At 40.0% G+C, this 19,352-nt stretch overlaps 1 protein-coding gene across 2 annotated transcripts; it reads left to right on the top strand.

Moving 5' to 3' along the window:
- Nucleotides 1-1,825: 1,825 nt before the first annotated feature.
- Nucleotides 1,826-16,406, top strand: LOC121958314 (claspin). 2 transcript variants are annotated; one of them, XM_042507216.1, is made up of 24 exons: nucleotides 1,826-1,996; nucleotides 3,782-3,899; nucleotides 4,418-4,839; nucleotides 5,205-5,360; nucleotides 5,597-5,659; nucleotides 5,761-5,833; nucleotides 6,441-6,543; nucleotides 6,788-7,365; nucleotides 7,467-7,655; nucleotides 7,841-8,001; nucleotides 8,117-8,310; nucleotides 8,980-9,032; nucleotides 9,219-9,412; nucleotides 9,914-10,451; nucleotides 11,018-11,051; nucleotides 11,255-11,351; nucleotides 11,441-11,595; nucleotides 11,713-11,874; nucleotides 12,014-12,135; nucleotides 12,989-13,119; nucleotides 13,305-13,425; nucleotides 14,224-14,303; nucleotides 14,928-15,089; nucleotides 15,866-16,406. In XM_042507216.1, exons 1-24 carry the CDS (start codon nucleotides 1,970-1,972, stop codon nucleotides 15,989-15,991), a joined length of 4,059 nt encoding a protein of 1,352 aa, XP_042363150.1. In that variant the 5' UTR covers nucleotides 1,826-1,969; the 3' UTR covers nucleotides 15,992-16,406. The 2 variants fall into 2 exon arrangements, with proteins under 2 accessions (XP_042363150.1, XP_042363148.1); XM_042507214.1 differs by having other exon boundaries at nucleotides 14,221-14,303.
- The last annotated feature ends 2,946 nt before the right edge of the window (nucleotides 16,407-19,352 follow it).

Here is a 19,352-nt window from a genome sequence, read left to right as displayed (position 1 = left end):
CGCTGCTGCTGGTTCTGGGGATTTGTAACTGCGCATGCGCCAGCCAGGAGCCGTAGAGTCCGCTCTGCGCATGCGTAATTTGCTGTACCGCACTGGCAGATCAAATTTTAATGATCCCAGTCAATGAGAGGGCGGGGAGCTGCGGAATAGTAACAGGATATAGTAAAACAGATCATAAATATATCACTATATGCCCTATATTGAATTGAGCTGAAATGTATTTCGAACATGTAAAAACATGGAAAGGAAAGAAAGAACATGTAAACATACACAAACATACAGACATGTCCAAACAGGAGTGGGAAGAAGTGGAAATTTATTAAATCCAATCCATTGTGTCGCTTACAGTTTTTAAATAAACTTGTTTTTTTAAAACTATACATAACTTTTTATCACCCAAAGTGTGTGAAGCAGTGGTCCTGTCAGTGTATTCACTTTGACGCAAGATGCAGACTACAGTGCATATAATATACTGTCATCCAATATTGGATTACACATGTACAGAGAAAAATGTATTTCACAAATTTCTTTTTTTTATGATTAACATTTTTATTGTTTTTTAACACTGTAACAGAGCATGGAAACAAAGAATGGTAAATTCACCACAGATTTCCAGCCAAACCCCCTCCTCCAAACAAACAAACCTCCTTAAACATTCACCACCAGCTGCTGATCCTTCTTCCGTTGCTGATATTTAACATTATGCTCTCTCATATATTGTAAACCTGTCTCTAATAACCACAGCCAAACTAGCTGTACCATTAATGAAAGAAAAAAAACATAAATAAAACATAATAATAATAATAATCATAACCATAATACAAAATAATCATTATAAAAACAGGTCAAATACCTCTATCAATACACCTATGTGCAACCAAATCTACTTATTCATTTACACATATGCTTGTGTATTTCTCAAATTTCCAATTAAAGGCAAGTACTAAAATTTTGCAGGTTTTACAATCCACAAGGTAAATCTCTTTGGGTCCTTTAGTGTCATTTGAGTAGTTTTCATCCTTTACAGTAACCTTTTTATGAAATGAAAATATACAATGCTTATCCTTGAAGAAAACTCATGAACATTAATGGTCCATGCCTGGAAGTATCTGTAACCGTGTAGTTTAATCTCACATTAGTGGCTATTTACATTAATGTCTCAAAATTAATGTATATGAGACTATGCATAATGATTATTTTATGCAAACATACACCAAATACCATGTATGTATGTGACTTCTTGCCTTTTTTTCTTTCTTTTCCCCTTTTCCCCTTTTCTTAAGAAAAAAAAAACCTGTTTGCTATGTTGTTAACATGTATGACAGTTTTTTTCATTTTGTCAAACAATGTTTTCTGCTCATTGGTATAAGAAATTATTTTTTCGGCTCATGCCTTTTTCAGTTGTATGTTAACTTCGAAAACCCCAATAAAAGGAGTTTTTAAAAGATAAAAGAAAACCTACACCAGTTTAAAACGAATTGAAGAGATCTTGTCGTTATAAATAAACTGTTACTTTGCATTATTCACAAAACAACATAATTTTTCATCGGATTTTGTGTTATAATGTCGAGAAAACTTCCTCCAAAAAAAGAACACCCTTAACCCCGCCCGCCTGAGCATTCCAGGTATATAAAATCAGGTCCCACCAAACTGTGTCGTCATATGGGGCGGGAACAAATCTCCCCAACTGCCCAATAGGAGAGCGAGAATGGGGCGATTGACACCTCGATGACGAAAAACTGCGGGCCAGCTGTCACGGCGCGCGAAAGATCAAAATTTCTATTCGGGATCGGGCGGGAGGAAGAGAAGCGGCGAAACTCTTTCTAAATGTGCTTCAAAAGTGTAATATAGCTCTTGTCACGCAGACATTTGCTTTTTTGACGTCCGTTGTTGCTTCAGAGACTCGACGAAGCGTCGTCTCCGCCGGAGTGTTTTACAAAAAAGAGCGTAAAGTAGCCGGCGGACAAAGATGAGCCTGGTCGTTTCTCAACAACAGGTGAGGACATGATTTCAGATATCAGTCGCTAGTTTAACAGCACACTGACAAATATAGTCGCCGTTAGTTGTAAGTTGTAGAGACAGACCTGCAAAATCAAAACTATTCCAGAAAAAAGGAAATAAACGTATTACTGATGTTGTCAGCGTTAGCCAGTTAGCTAGCTCGCTAGTTTAGCCAGCTCGGATGGTGGTTGTAGTCTCGGCCTGGTCGATTAAATGCATGTTAGTTTGGCATTTTACCTGTCGATCGCTGTTATATACACACAATAATGAATTTGAGAATACCCATTGAGATCAATAACTTGTGCATTTTTATATATGGTTCATGTAACATACGCTAAATTAACTGCAAACATTGAAAAAAGGCAATGACGCTAAGTTAGCAACCGTAAGGCTCATTGTTTGGTATTGCAAGGCGCCACAAATGCAATTTACGACCCATTTGGCTGCCTGAAGTCATACAATAGACGTCAATACTTTATGTTAACTTTACAAAGTAATGATCTTTTCTTTAGTGTTTTTGGCAAATGCAGACAAACGCTATAACTATAAGAAGTTAGGCAGTGAGTTGAACAGCTATGAACGACTGTAGTTTGCCACTTTAACCATAAAATAAATACGTGGTACCTTTTTAAGATTTTAATAAACTCGACTTACAACACACAGTGCACAGTATATAACCCTAAACACTAAAACGTGGCAGTGTGGGTCTTAGATTAAGCATGTGTTCGTCTGTATTTACACTCTTTTTTTAACCTAATTGAATATTGACATAAATTAACTTAATGTTAATCATCAGGTTTCTGTTGTTTTTTACACTGTTTATGTTTCATGGGGTTTTTTGTGTGCATTTTTTATGTTACATGTTGTCATTAGTCTCTGTGCTTATTTGTGCAAAGCAAGTGCTGCTTGGAGCAATAAAGGGTTTTATTCATTCACTGCATTTAATCTGGAGCCTCTGTTTTGTTGTTTTTTTTTCCTAGTAGATTGCTGTTACCCCATACTTGAAAACATTAGTTCTAAACCATGGGTCCATGAGAGATTTTACCATTTAATTCACGATAGAAGTGATCCCAATGTGAGTAAGAGTGACTGCTCTGACCTTTTGTTTCACCTCCATAGCTATCCCCTAAACCTGATGTGACAACAGTTTTTTTGTCCTGCACTCCAACACCTTTCACAAGCATTTAAACCTCTGAAACTTGAGCAAATTTGTTTGATATCTTTCAATTTTCAAATTTGTAAAAAGTGCAAAATGAAAAAGTAGGAGAGAGAAACATTATAATTTTCTTTTTAAAAAAAAAAAAGGAAAATAGAGGAAATATAGTTAGTTATTATTATACACTTAACGTGTTACAGAAATGATATATAAAAAGATATAGTTTATTTTATCATTAATATTATTTTAATTTCTCACATTTTTTACAGGTCATTTACTTGTTTATTTTTGTTTTTTCCTTTTTTAAAGTTGTTTTTTGTAACTTTTTACAAATTTCTTGCTCATTTTTGGGTCATTTCCCGTTAAGTTTTTCGTTGAAGATTTTCTCAGGTTTCAAAGTGTTAATAACTAAAGCATTCTGGTGTGTATCAAATCTAACAACTATAATAATTTTAAATGGGGATCCCTGAAGTGACATCTTATTGAATGTGGTCTCAGGCCTAATGCGTATCAGTTTAGGGGTCCTTGACACAAAAAAAGGTTGGGAACCACAGTGGTTCCCAGCCTTTTTTTTTGAAATGCACTTTCTGATGGTTGAGTTGTATTTTGTGTTACTCCACCCAGGCTGAGGGGCTCCCAGCTGTGGCCCAAACAGCAACAGAGAGTGATTCAGACAGCGGGATGGGCTCTCCAGCAGAGGAGCTGGTGATGGAGACAGCCAACAAAAGAGACGAGCTTCCAGGTGAAGTAACACAACAATGCATGATAATCGAGACTGAGAGAAATGCGGCAGGAGCTGCTTTAGCTGTGTAAATGAGGAATACATTTTTGTCAATGTCTGTAAAGTTACTTTAAAGTTGTTATGTTTAAATACTACAGTTCAGGCATTTAGTTGTCACTGAACCACAAAGCTTACAATAAGTGCGACATTTAAAATACTTTTCGAATGGCATCCAGTGATCCACAATACTCACCTAAGGAAAAGTCTGCCTTTATAGTAGTATGGGTAATAGGTAATGGTACCTTAATGTCTTGACAGCATGTGCTTACAGATTAAAGATGAAACCATTATTTGATGTGCATTAAAAAAAAAAAATACAGGTAATACTGGACTAAATTAAAAAAGCGTAAAAGCACAGTCATCCTGACAAATAACAGCAACAACATAAAAAAAATCAGCTGAGATGAACCATTATTTTTGTTTCAGTGTCCCTGCATGTGTGCATTTATTTGACTGTTTCTAAATAATTTTGTTTTCAGATTCTGACGACGATGAAGATATCACCGTCCACAGAAAGCCTCATCGTAACGCCATCCGAGACAGTGACAGCGAGGAAGAGGAGGCAGCTGCAGAGAGCAGCATCCACATGGCTGAAGCACTGGCCCTCTCTGCTTCCAGCGGAGAGGAGATGGAGACGGAAGAGAGGGAGGAGAGGAAAGAGAGAGGGACGCAGAAGAGCAAGAGAATAAGCCGTGCTCCCATTGATAGTGACGACAGCGAGCCTGAGCAAGAGCGACACGGAGAAACGGAGGAGCAACAGGAGGAGGTGAGGAAGAAAGGGAAATCGATGAAGGAATGGAAGAAGAGAGAGAAGAGTCAGAGGCACCGGGAGAAAAAGGAGAAGCGGAGCAAAGCGGTGGAAAAACTGAAAAAGAAGGAGAGATTATCTGAGGTGAATGAGGTCAGTGGAGCTCGGCCATCTTTTTTTTTTTTCCTCTGATGCTGCCAAACTGTTTGCACATGGTTGCTAAAGGTTCCTGTTTTAGTCTTGTTGGTAAACTACATATAAAAGAGAATTTTAAAGTGTATATTGCTGTACATATCACTAAATATGTTCTTAATATTTAGATCATTGCTTTACATTCTAGTGTTTGCAGCCATAAGGAATATTTTTTATGTCAATGGAATTATGGTAATATGTGTACGTAAAATTAAGTAATTAACATCTAAACAAAGCAACTCATTATGGAAATAAACTGTTAAACTAAGCAGGAGCATGTATTATATTGTGTAATCTAAAGACAAGTTTGTAACTATTTTCCCCAGAACACGCCTCCCTCCCGGGGTCTGAATGACAGTGGATGTCCACTGGGCAACACAGACCTGTTTGACACTGGTTTGGATGATGAGGAGGAAGAGGAGGAGGAGGAGTCTCTGGAGGCCATCCGAGCTGCTGTCAAGCAAAAGATGAAAAAACATAAGGTATTAAAAATGACTTCATTATCAGAATCAAAACAAGCAGTGTGTTTATTTCTGAAAAGGTGTTATCAGGAATTTAAGCTGTTGTCTGTTGTTATTATCACCGCTCAGCTGATTGGTACACATAATACTGGTAACAGAATTTGTTAAATTTAATGACATTTTGGTGAAAAGAGACACCAGTTAGCAGATGTTGTCTACATAGGCCTTTGTGTAACCAGTGTTTCATGTTTCTGCAGGATCCTCTCCTGGATGAGGAGGAGGAGGAGGATGAAAATGCACCGGAGAAACCCCAGCGTGCGGTATGCAGAGTTTGAATGCTTGTGTTTATTCTATATGCTGTGAAATTCATATCTGAAAGTGGTTTTGTTTTCAATGTGGGATTTTATTTATTTATTTTTAGGAGAGGAAAGCTGCACGTGCCAGCAAAGAGGCAATGAAGCAGCTCCACAGTGAATCTCAGAGGCTGGTCAGAGGTCAGTTATCACCTCTATCATCTTTTTCATCTGCTAAAGCAGTGTGTTCATTTTCTGATAGTTGCTCCGTATTTGGTTTTCGAAAATTAAACCAATGTAGTTTATAGAGTTATAACAAAAATGTGATGTTTAAACAAGCTGCAAGGGTGACGTAATAGACTGAAATGTAAGTCTGCTCTTTTCTTACCACACATAGAGACAGTCCTCTGTCTGTTAATGTGTGTGTCTGCTCATTTATCAGCGATTAGGCTTATACTAAAATAACTGAAACTATTTTGGTACATAGGCGCTTCAGCAATAGATTTGCTTGCTGGGAAGCGTCTGTTAAGCCAGCCTCAGAGCTCTGCTGCTGGCGTCCAGGCTTTAGTGCACTTTACGACTCTTCACCTTCAGCATCCTCACTCGGATCTTCTCTTATGTACCCACATGTGGCTCTAATGGATTTAACGTGATCAACAAAGTTCAGTCTGTAGCCCTCAAAGTAACAGGTTCAACCCTTGTATATTTGGAATTTGAAATGTGTGCTTCAAACCTTTTAAAAGAGGTGTTTCAAGTCTTCCATGCTGCTGAGACTGCATCTGAAAATACTGTTCTTCTGTCTTTGTAGAGTCCACTCTCGGCCTGCCGTATCACATCCCTGAGCCGAAGACCATCGACCAGTTCTTTAAGAAGAGAGCCAGGCCGCAGGGTCCTGCCATGGCGTTGTTGAAGTAAAGACAAACATCACGCAAAACATATGTCAGAAAAACAGCTGTCCACATTGGCACAATTTTACCACACAAATCAGATTTTATAACAGACTGCTTACCTACCAAAGTCCTTAGCATTAACATTTAATCATTGAAGTTACATTTTAACATTGTTTTCTTTCATGCACACACAATCCAAATTCAGCCAAACATTTTAAAGCTGCTGTAATAAATTTACAAATGATAATAATCTTTTTCTCTTCAGGTCTACAAAGTATTCCGCCATGATGTTGGAGACACCATCAGCTCCTCCTCCACCTCCCACAAACCCATCCAGAGAGCCTCCGCAGCCATCCACAGAGCAGGACTCTTCTCCCTCTCTAGATCTATCTTCCACTCAGATCCAGCCCATTCCTCATCCTGCCGCCACCTCGTCCCCGCAGCAGGAGAGCCTCAGCCAGGACAGAGAGGCATCAGCAAGCCAAGATCCTGACCAGGAATCTGGACCGATGCTTTACCTCTCTGAGAGTCTGCAGGAGTCACTCACAACAGATGAAGCGGTGAGACCTGCCTCTGACTCTGCAGAAGAGGCAGCTCCTGCATCGTCAGAACAAAGCCAGGCTGCAGTAATGTCTGACGCCATGCAAACAGACTCTGAGGCTTTGGTGGAGCCTGTAGCCGCTCAGCGTGGGAGCGCTGAGCCTTCAGCACCGCAGCCAACCAAACCCAAGAAGGACAAATTGGCCAGACTGAAGGAGCTCGGACTGGACCCCCCACCTGTCGCCAAATTATGTCCAGACGACGGAGCTTTTGTTCAGCTCGAGCCTCCACAGCTCAACTCAGGTGAGAGATGATTCTTTTAGGATTTCAGCAAAGTTAGCAGAGATCAAGAGTAAGTATGTGGCATAAATCAGAAAAAAAAACATTTCCACTATTACATTTAGGTGTGGAGGCGCTGAAGGAACGCTACCTCCGTCATGTCAAAGCTCCCGTACGACCTCAAGGAGAGCGTACAATGCAGCTCAACATCGTCCGCAAAGACAGCGCCCCATCCGGCCAGGAGGAGTTGCACACAGATTCGGTCACTGTCACAGTTAAAGAGGGAGCAGAAGAGCCTGTAGCAACCAAACCAGGTGTGGATACACATGTGATGTGCCCACAGAGGCCCACGTTTTCTGTTGACCTCCTTTTTAGAAATATCACAGAACAAAGGAGAAATACATGTGGCTATAGTCCATGGATGCACATATTTTGACTTGGAGATTTGGTTTGCTCCCTGACGTGACTAACCTCCTCCTCTGTGCCCTCTGTTTGTAAGGAGAAAAGCTGCTGACTCTGAAGCAGCGCCTGCAGCTCGCCATGGCCCAGAGGAGACAGGAGGAGCGGGCACGCAAGGCCGAGCTGAATCGCCTCGACAATGAAGACTGTGGCGAGGAGGAAGAGGAGGAGGAGGAGATGACTGATGAATCTGATGAAGAGGTGAGAGGATTTTTGCTTCTGGAAATGTACTTAAACAAAAATGACTACGTGACTGTTGCTACCAAGTGAAAGCAAATAAAAAATAAATTAAAAAAATATATATATATTTTACCAGAATGTAGATGACTTACTGGGAGGTGACGATGGTGAGGAGGAAGAGAAGGAGCATGAAGATGAAGAGGGCAGTGTGGTCCAGAGTATCAGGAGCCCTTCTCCTGCGGCTCTGAACGGACCCTCACCAACTCCGGACCTAATCAACACAGACGGCACACTCATGCTGTTCCCCGGCAACTCCTGCTCTCGCACCGGGTAAGTGTGTGTCTTTTTTTGGGCTTCCCCCAGTCATGGAAGACCTGGAGAAGTCATGGAATTGGTAAAAATCAATGAAATCTTCTGTGGGGAACCTTCATGTAATGTAACATAAGGGCAAATTTATTTTCTGCAGCCGTTAATGTAACAAAGCTCTTAAATGAGCCGCTATGTGACGTTTTGTTAACCATCACTTAAGTTTCTAGAATTTCTCCCCGTGTTACGTCTCTCTCTTTCCGTGTATAACCACAAGCTGAAATTATGTTTGAACAGAGTTTGAATCTGATAAGAGGAGAAGAAAAAAAATACATGTCCTTGAAAAGTCGGGAAAAGTTTTTAAATGTTGACCATGAAAATTTGTGGAAACCCTGCTTATGTTTTCAGCACTGTGTAGCTTTGTGACTCTAGAGCATGCATATTCAAAAATTAAATGATAAAACTTCCTTAAATTAGTCTCGCTTAGTTAATCATGACCTAAAAAAACGACTTATAAAATACATAAAATAGCCACAAATTTGCATGTCTCAGCCACTAAAAAGTTCATTATTTATAAGTCTTCTAGTTTAAAATTTGTATACCTTCTATGTTTAATGTGTGTGTGTGTGTGTGTGTGTTTGTTTGTGTTTGTGTAGAGTATAAAGCTTCACATGCACTGTTCTCCATTTTTAGTGATGGTGTAAGAAGATCTGGTCCTTCTGGTCAGGACAGCAGCAACAAGATGGGTGGGACATCTGTTCATTTTGTCCACACTTTTTATGCTCATTATTAGTTACTAATAAGAGATATCACATTAAATGATGTGACAACAATGAGCTTTTTCCACACTGCTTCTTGAAGGTTTGGTAAGATGTTAATTTTTCTTCTCAAAATTTGTTCTTTTCTCACTTTTTCGTCCTTCTCACCTCCAGAAGAGGACGACTCTCTGTCCCTGGTGAAGGACAACAGCCACAACAGCAGCTTTGAGCTTGCAGGATCTATGATAACCTCGTACCAGCCTGTCTGTCCTCAGCGCTCCGCAGGACGGAGCATCTCCAACTCTTCCATGTTTCGCTCTCCGTCTCCCTGCCTCTTCCGGCCCAGCTTCCTCGGCTCTGCCTCAAAGGTGAGATAAGAAAGTTTATTATTTAGTGCATAAAAGTGACATCATCGGGGGTTTGAATTCTCCCAAACCTGCACATGGTTAAATACATGTGCTTCATTTGAGTCAGATTGTTGAGGCAGACAAAAAATCTGCTTATATGTGCACTATTTCAGTGTCGTGATTTTTTAAAAATGTTGTGCTCATTAAAAAATGATTACAATATGTACTCGCAGATACTCGTGTAAAAAAATACAGAAACAGTTACACCCATCTACAATCACATTTACATGAATTAAAAGTAAACAAGAGCCTGTGCAGGAGTGGTAGGAAGCTATCAGTATATATGAAGACATCCTCTAAAAACTTAAGGAAAGATGATCAGGATGACATCAAATAAAAAAAGGAACCCCAGGAACAAAACAAAGAATAAAAAAGACAAATAATTATTTTTTTCAGCATTTATACAGTATTTTGTGTGCTTTAGAAGTGGTTTAATCTTTTATCGTTTTTTTCCTCCATCAGAGTTCAGGCAAACTCTCAGAGCCCTCTCTCTGCCTCCCTGTTGAGGACTCCCAGGACTTGTACGCACCTCCGTCCCCAGGAGCAGATTTGGGGCCCCTCGGGGGAGCAGCCTCTGGCCCCGGTCTAGGAGGAGACTCCCAAGGCCGCTTTTCCCTGGAGGACGACACCCATTCCCAGTTACTCGACGCAGACGGCTTCCTTAACGTGGGGCCGCGGCCTGGTGCCCCTCGCTCCCACAAGAGACAGTTGATCCTGGACAGCCTGGATGAAAACGCGATGGACGCCAACATGGGGGAGCTGTTGGGGCTGTGCTCGGGGGTTTTTGGGACAGCGGAGAGCGGCTCGGATAGGACGGGAGGCCTCGGAGCATCACAGGAGGATGAGCTGCTCGGGTTGTGCTCTGGAGCGTTTCCAGCAACACAAGCAGGAGAAGAGCAGCTGGAAACAGAGAAGAGTAGAGAGCGAGCGCAGGATGAAGAGTCTGATAACACCATGGACCAGCTGCTGGGGCTGTGCTCAGGGAAGTTTCCCAGTCCAGGTAAAGGAATGTTTGCTGTCTCTCCTTTTGTTTATTTATTTTATTTCCCAAAGATGATGTCCTCTAATGTCTTGTTTTGTCCCCAACCCAAGGAAATTCAGTTGACTGTCATAGAGTTGGAAATAAACCAAAAAATATTCATATTCAGGAAGCTGGAATCAGAGAATTTTTACTTTTTTTCTTTTAAAAATATTACACATCCAATGCATTTATTATCATATTAATTGGTGAATAATTTAATAGTTGACAACTAAACAGTTAATCATTGCAGCTCTAGTTTTAATTCACTTCCAGTGTACAAAATCAGTTTTGTCTGCCTAGTTACTCACCTATAAGGTATTTATTTCCTAACTTATTGAAAAACAAACAATGTATCTTATTGTGTAGAGAAATTAAACCAGTAACGTGTCAAAAAGAGCCTGATGAAAAATGAGGAACTTGGAATTTATATTTGTTTCTATGTTTTTCCCCACTTCTCTAAATATTTTGAATTTTAGGTTTGAAAATAGTTGTTTTCTGTCCAGTTACACAAAATTTAGATATGTCTCCTTTGCTGCCAATTTTAGGTTCTGCTCACACAGCTTCGCCGGCACAAGACAGGTAAAGTACAAAGACCTGAAATAATCCAAAATCATTTATAAACAAGATTATTGACTCATTTGTAAAGGTTGATTTAATTTTTGTGGTTCTCTACAAAACTTATTTGCATCTTATTTTAGTCTCTTTTGATAAAAGATTAAGGGGATATTAATTTGAGTATGTACACGCAATGTATGAATCTCATAGTGATTTATTTTGTAAAGTAAAAAGAAGCTGGAGGAGGAGGAGGAGCAGGACGAGGAGGAAGAGGAGGACTGTGAGTTCCGGCTCCTGTCAGATGTGGAAAGTCACAGTGAACAGGTAAGATATAAAATTTCCACTTCATGTGTAAATAATAAGCTGGACATGTCTTTTTTGATGCAAATAATTAGTGAATTGTGTGTTTACAGGAGGACAATGATGAGGATGGCGAAGAGGAAAATGAGGAGGATGAAGATGAAGAGGAGGACGAGGCAGAGGCTGGGGAGGAAGAGGATAATGAGGTAGAAGAGGAGGAGATGCAGGGCGTCTTTGCACCCCACCGGGTTAAGAAGAAGAAGAAAATGTAAGTGTTGGAAATAACTAATACTGTTAGTGTAGCTCTTCTCTATTAATGTAATTTTTATCCGATAATCCACGCTGTAGCGCCGGTTTTCATAATTTTTTTGCATCCTGCTCTCAGGCGCATGGCCGACTACCTGGAGTCAGAGGCTGAGCTGTCCGGCAGTGACATGGGCAGCGACGATGAGGACGGCGACAGAGGGAGTGAATATGAGGAAGAGGAGCTTCTCGAGGACCTTCCTTCTGATGAAGAGCTGCAGGATCAGGTCAACAAGATCCACATGTGAGTAAAGTTTAAACTGCAAGAGTACATAAAGTTCCAAGCATATTGGGAATATCCTGTCGTAATTGTGCAAAAAGGTTGTCTTGTATCTGATATTTTGGGATTTAAAGAGAGATGAAGACATAATTTGTTCCAACAGGAAGCAGATAATGGATGATGACAAGCGTCGTCTGAGGCTCTACCAGGAGCGTTACCTCGCTGACGGTGACCTGCACTCGGACGGCCCGGGACGAGCTCGCCGCTTCCGTTGGAAAAATATTGGTGAGTATACAACATGAGTTATAATAAATGCAATTAAAGGACTACTTCGCTCCCCCAAAATGATCATCTGTTTATCAATTACTCACCCCATGTTACATTGAATTTGGGAAGACAACTTTGTTTTTCACAAGCACGACTTGTTCATGCCTCAGACTGATTCAGTGTATACAAATGATCATTATGTGAGGTATTCCTTTAATACCACATGCTGGTAACTGATTTTGATGTAGGATCTGATTGGATTTTATGCAGTAGTTGTTAAAAGAAGACATAGCCCAAGTAGTATTGTGTCTTAACACCTGTATACAAAGCTATTTATTCAAAATTATGCATATATTTGATTAATATTATTTCGGTTCATTTCAGTACATCTTAATTTTTCCCCGCAAGGACAATTGTCCTCAGCAGTTTGCCGACCAGATCAACAGAAACAATCATGAGACAGAAAAAGAAAGGAAAACATTGTTAGTTGTGAAACTTAAAACAGTCAGGGAACAAGCTTAAAAACCATGTGGAACTGGTAATAAAAGTACACGAATAAAACAAATAAATACATAAATTAAAAATGAAAAAAGTCTAAAAGTGTGTGGGGGATCAACTGCAAATTTGGTGTGACCACATATGTGCATGCATACCCCTATTGCCAGCGCACAAACACACCTTTACATACACACAACAGCACCCACCAAAGTTTTTGTGGATCAACTGATGTACCGACCAGCCGACAGAGCCTTCTACAGAGCTGGTGATCACACCTAAAAAAAAAACATTAAATCTTATCCTTAGATTCTGCAACTTCTTTCAAACTTGCTCCAATGAGACATTTAGAATTGTTTTTAATTTCTTCCTCCAGATGATGGTTTCAACATGGACAGGACGGGGGCAGATGGTGCAGAAGAGGAGGATGAAGATGACGACGTGGACCTGTCTGAGGTCCAAAGGAGGAAAGAGAGACTGGAGAGAGAACAGTGGCTCAGAGAACAGGTGGGTCGTGGGGTTAATGAAAATCAAACTGCAGTATTGACGTGCAGCCTTGGAAGAAGTTTATATCTATACAGATACAAAGAAAAACTGAATGTGTGCATTCATGGTGTTGAGTCATTCCCCTCCTCTGCAAGAGGGGTGTTGTTATTTTGTCTTCATTCCTGTCCCTGTGTCTCTTCTCACAGTCTGAGCAGAAAGCCAAGAAGGGGGAAGATTTGGACGCAGATGATGAGAAGATTGGAGATGAAGACAGTCAGTTTATGAAGCTCGCCAAGAAACTGACTGCCAAGACTCTGCAGAGGAAAGGTCGGTTTGATATGACGGCTCACAAACAACAATGATCCCACGACCTTAAAAACACCCAGACATGCTTTAGTCCAATAATAATTACAGTTACAGGCTTAGATATTAAATAATGAGAAAACACCGTCACAGAAAAATGTGTGGAAGCATTGCTTTTTCGTTGATGAAGATGTGATTAATTCCGAGTCTTAGCTCCTAAGATATATGCTTTTTGATCCACTTAGTGCTGTCAGTGGAGAAGAGTTTCAGTAATTTCACGTGATGTGCATCAAAGCTACGCACACACACAAGTATTGCAGTAAAACGCTGGCATGTCTCCCAGCAAAATAAACTGGACACATGGGAAACTGCTGCCAGTACTGTCATTGCTAAATGGCGAGTTACTTCAGAGCGTTTATTTCCAGACAGTTGTGACATTCTTGTTTTCCGGGAAAAAGAAAATGTGAATAAAACTGAGTGGCTGCTGCATGTAATATTCATGCGTTTTTGTTACTCAGATCCAAAGCAGGCTCTGCAGCAGGACATTAAGTCAGATTAAAAACACTTTTTAAAAACTATTTGTACTGCTCTACCAGTCAACTAAAGACAAAAATGTGCTTTTGTTTTAAACTGCTTTGAAAAGAATTGTACAATTACTATTAATAATTCAGCACCATTGAAATCAGTGTGTCAAGTTTAGAAAATTTTTCACAACAAATGTAACTAGACAAGTGAAACCTGGTGATTTCACTTGTGTTGAGATCTTTTTAGAGCATTCATTCAGACTTTTTCATCATCCAACTTTTAAACTTTTTAAAGCAGAGCCTCCTGTGGCACCACAACCAGAAAAGAAGACAACATCAGCTCTCAACCCTTTCCAGAGACCCTTGCAGCCTTCACAGGTACGTCACTGTCGACACCCCTGATTGTTGAGAAAATGATAAATCGTGGTTCATTTTGTGTATATCATATCAAAAACTTGTAGAATGCTCATTTCATCACATTCATTTGAGCTGGACTTCACAAAAAAAACACCAGTTGTGCACTTTTCTTTAAAATTCAGGAGGTATTTCTTACGTAACTTTTTTCTCATTGCAAAAACAGCATCAGACTTAATAAAAATGGCATTATTTTGACCAAATATAATAATATCAAACTTTTTACAGTATGATTCTGTCTTGATTTCATGAGTCATGTAGAATATCTGTCCATGTTTCAACATTACTAGCAGCCAAATTCTGTAATTGAGAGGTTTGTTTGCTTTACTGACCACTTTGGCAGACAGGCAGTCTACACTTGGTCCGCGCTGGCTTTTGAAAGACCGTCCAGGGCGGCCAGTTGAGAGTAAAGATCAGTTTTCCGTGTACTTTTGCTAACTTTAAACCTCACTAAGATCCAAATGAATCCTCCAGAGTGAGTGGATTATAGTGATTATATTTAAATATTTTACCAACAAATTTCATGATGTATTCCATGTAATCCTTACAAGGTCAGTGTAAGACTGGTATTTTATTGATTTCTTACAGGTGAGGAGAGGATCACTGCTGAGTCAACCTCAATCCGTCCTACAGAAGTTGGCTTCGATCTCAGAGGGGAATCCTCTGGCCCCCAGAAACAGCCGAGGATTCCTGTTTCAAACTCTGTCTCCTGAGAAGGACAAGTCCTCCTCAGACGCTCCCCAGAAACAGGTCAGTGAAAGAAATGTCAATAAGGAAATGTGACATATTTGTGCAGATGTAGGAACTGCGACAGAAGGATCCTGACAGCATCCCTTTTGCTCAGAACTGCAATCGATAACAAAAATATTCAATCCTACATCATATCCATGCTGAGAAAAAATGAACGATGTATGAAGCAGAGGAGATAAATATATCTTTGATACTCTAAGATGCTTCATCAAAGTGATACAAGAGGTCCTCGGGTAATACTACTAAATTTGAGAAAAATGGTCAGGCGTTTTCTTTTTTTCAGCTGTTCTGAATGAAAATGATAACTCTGCCCTGCCCTTCACCCAGATGCATTTTCCCAAACTTGTCTGGTTATGTAAAAGGTCTTACTGTTCTTAAAATAAGTGGAAAAACAAGATATTTTAAAAGATTTTGGGGGGAGAGACTGCTTGGTGTGATCGTCATGTGAGTGTGATGGGGGAATTTGTTGATTCTGGTGTTTTATAGATTTATGACACTAGATGGAGCCAAAGCCCACTCCTCACTTTAGATAATACCAGTGTAAAACTATTGCAGTTTTTTTATTTCTCAAGCATATTTTATCACTAGATTCAGCAATAAATTACATTTTTTAAACTAAATTAGATTTAATATAACCAAAAAACTTGTTTATTCAAGTGTTTATTCACCATATAAATACTTAAGTACGTGTAGTCATGTTATCAGTGCCATTTAAGATTTTATTGTTTTACACGAGTCTGAAAAAGCTTTTATCTTTGGATGTGTTTGATCCTCAGACGATGAAGAAGAGGGGTCCGGTGGAGGCAGTGAACCCAGCTGCAAAGAGGCTCTGCAGGGAAAACAGACCTGCAGGACAGACTAAAGGCCCCCAGAGGAGCATCTTCAACTTCCTGGACCACTGAACTGTCTCGATACACTAACTGAGTGATCATCTTCATCAAGCTGGGCAGCTAATAACTGATAAATGGCATAAAATTACCAACCACATCCAGTATTTTACCTGACAGTACAACAAATGACGGTGGTAAAATGATGATTACTTGCCACAATGGCTGAGAGACGTCAACTATGAAACACTGATTTTTGTCCGCGTGTTTTCATGTTTACATTGCCCTCAAATGACAAACTAAAGCACACCACTGAAGCGTCTCTTGATGTTTTGTTTTTGTCTTACTCATGCTTGCTTTCACTGATTTTTGTGTGGCGTCAGAGGCTTTCATCTGTCACACCTGACTTGACATAATTTGGACTTAATGACAGGTCCATTTAAAAATGTTTTATCATGTAAATAGGATTTGATTTTTGTTTTTAATGGTTAGCGGATTTTTGTACTATGATTTAAAGTTATTTGTTTTACATTGTAAATAAAAGTATTTTAAGACATTTCTCAGGGCTTTTTGTCTTCTCTTGTCAGAGCAGATGTAAGCTGTCAGTATTGGGTCGTCAGGTGTATGAACAAGTTTGATGTTTATTTTCTCTATGGATTGCTATGAAATTTAGTAGAGCTATTACACAACTGACTGTTGTGAAATTTGGTACTTAAATTCATGCAACCCTCAGAATTAATTGAAATCACTTTGGTGACCCCTCAATTTCACATGTAGTGTCAACACCATGTCAAAGTCTTAATTTATCCAACACAGCGGTCTACAACCGAATACATGCTAAACTAATAATATTCCCATCATCTGTTACTTAAGCAATATCACACAAGAGGGAGTGCTGTTGTGCTGTATCATCACGGCTGTGTTTTGGTCATAGGCACGAGGCCGCCAATGAAAATCACAGCCGTGATGACATACAACAGCACGACCTCGAGTGTGATACTGTTTTTACACAACAGTTCAACAAGTACCACTTATTAGTTAACAGTCATAAGCAACAACAAATGATTTGTTTGTTCATCTAATGATTTTTTTTGGCACTGCCAACACACCCCTACTGAAAAAACACAGCTTGACCAGTTTAAGATGGTTAGGCTGGTAGATCAGCTTTTATGACCAGTTTAAGGTATGTTTTTGCTTAATTTGGTTTAGCTGGTCACTAGCTGGTTTATTCATTGAAGTTACTGTATAACTGAAACCGAATCCATGTCCTTGAATATGGAGAAATAACAGTGTCATGAGAAGTAAGTATGAAAATAAAAGGGCATAAATCACTTTAAGTCTTCTGTCACGTGTAATGCATAAAGATTTATGTGTGAAGCTTGACAGGCTGATCACACCAGTATGTCAAACCATCAAAGACCAGCTAAAACCAACTATAACCCGCTACCATCATAATCTGTTTATTAGCTGTGTTTTTTTTAGCAGGAAAATACTTGGAAGTGACAGCTGTTGCCTAGCAACACAAAGGTTTGTCTAACTAGCGACTCAGTAGCTGTGTTCGAAGCCGTTCCCTGTCACGGATATAGTGCACCACACAGTAGCTGTGTTCGAAACCACTGCCTCGTTCATTCACTCACTATTCACTATGTAGTGTGTAATAAATAATGAACTATATAGGGAAAACGAACAAGACTGTTAACACTGCGTTGGAATTTTTTCCCCCTTGAACTACACACCGCATTGCATTGTGGTATACGGGAGTTAAATGTATGTACACTCAGATTTGCTGTGCATTGTGGGTATTTTAGTTCACTATATAGCGGATAAATTAACCACTGAGAATTCAAACACCACTGTAAAATGGCGAACACACTATATACTGCACTATATCCGTGATACGGAACAAACAAACAAAGCTAGTGAGTGAGTGAATGAGCTTCACACATCATGTACGATTATCTGTGCTTTTCCAGTGAAATAGGAGTCTGTTAACCGTAGGAGACTGTTGTATATGGTTAACATGTACAACATGTTATACATCCCCGTGCCGGGTTTAAAAGGATCTTCGTCTCCGCACCTCATCTTCGTAACGTAGTTGTGCAGTCTGAAGCTCTGCGCAGGCTAGCTAGACTGCAGCAGATAAGCTAAAAACAACAGCACGGGTAACGGCTCCACACATCCAAAGAAAAGTCCTCACAGTGGTTTGTTGAAGAACACCACCCATGTAAACAAGTGTCCTGGGTTCGTCTAACAGGTCGGAGGACGGTGTTACACCTCCAACAACAACTGCTGCCCTTAAGTTCATCTTCACCAAAACTCCCACACACGCATGAGCCCCGAAAAGAGTGGAAGTTACCCCCATAGAGTGGTGAAGTAATGAGTCCTAAAACACGGAAGTCCGTTAGCCTTTAGCACTTCCGGTTCCCTCGTCTTAAGGTCTAGGGGTCTTTTGAATGGGTTTTTTTTAGGTAAAATGCCTTAAATAAGGTCTGTGGTTAACACAGGCTAAAGATATTAAGATGTTTTGTTCTGCAACATAAAAAACATCCGTATAAACCTGATTTTTGAACTTTTAAGATTGTACTCGTCTTAAAAAAGGTGGTTGCTAACAAGTGGCTAAATGAGACTTTACAGCTTTACACTCTCGCACTTGAACTTGTAGATTTATGTGTTTATTATTTTTTTTTATTGTGTTTTTTAAGTGTTTTTATAGCGTTTGTAGTGGTGACGTTTGTAGTGGTGACGTTTAAGTTGTGCGACCACGATGTAGTTTGTTTATAGCCTTACAATAGATTTTTGCTTCTGGTGATTTAAGTTACGCTTCAAAACACACAAAAGTGGTGTTCATCTGTGAAGATTATCATGCTGAACAAAAATTGTAAGCCTCATAAACTTGTGTTTGTCAGAGAGCTTATTTTTGGTGATAATCAAAAATCCCATAAGGTGTTTGACGAGGGAACCAGTAAAAATTACTTTTATGGTGCGTACGGAAACTCCAGAGGGACACAAAATAGGCCTCCCGAACTGTCTGTCACACTACAATTTACAGTAACATTAGATAACGACCGACCATCAGCTGTCAGTCTTGTTTGTGGGAGAGCATTGAGATTTCAACGGGGACGGAAAGCTCAGCTCCTTCACCTGTCATTTACCGTAAAGCTCCACACTTTGAAACTCCTTTGACTCTTCATTTCACTTTTTCTCCTTCCTTTAAAGCATAATTGCAGTTTAGAGACTAAGTGGCTAATAATAGGTCGGCATTAAAGGCAGGGTCTTCTAACGAGCCCTTTCATGTCTCTCCATCTCATTAGTAGCCATGGTGATTAAGAGGAGGTCCTGGGGTTAGGAGCGGGCGCAGGAGGCCCCATTACACATCATTAGGGGCCAACGCCAGGAGCGTCTGGAATGAACCCCATGGTGGGCCCCGCCTGTAGTG

Source organism: Plectropomus leopardus, chromosome 18 (assembly GCF_008729295.1).
Source record: "Plectropomus leopardus isolate mb chromosome 18, YSFRI_Pleo_2.0, whole genome shotgun sequence".
Taxonomy (NCBI): domain Eukaryota; kingdom Metazoa; phylum Chordata; class Actinopteri; order Perciformes; family Serranidae; genus Plectropomus; species Plectropomus leopardus.
Note: the sequence above shows the minus strand (reverse complement) of the source record. Positions and strands in the feature narration are given on the sequence as shown.

Coding starts and splice junctions, on each gene's coding strand:
- LOC121958314 (XM_042507214.1), top strand. CDS start 1,970: ATGAGCCTGGTCGTTTCTCAACAACAG. Junction 7,366..7,466: donor GCCTCCACAGCTCAACTCAG/GTGAGAGATGAT, acceptor TATTACATTTAG/GTGTGGAGGCGCTGAAGGAA. Junction 15,090..15,865: donor CAGACGCTCCCCAGAAACAG/GTCAGTGAAAGA, acceptor TTTGATCCTCAG/ACGATGAAGAAGAGGGGTCC.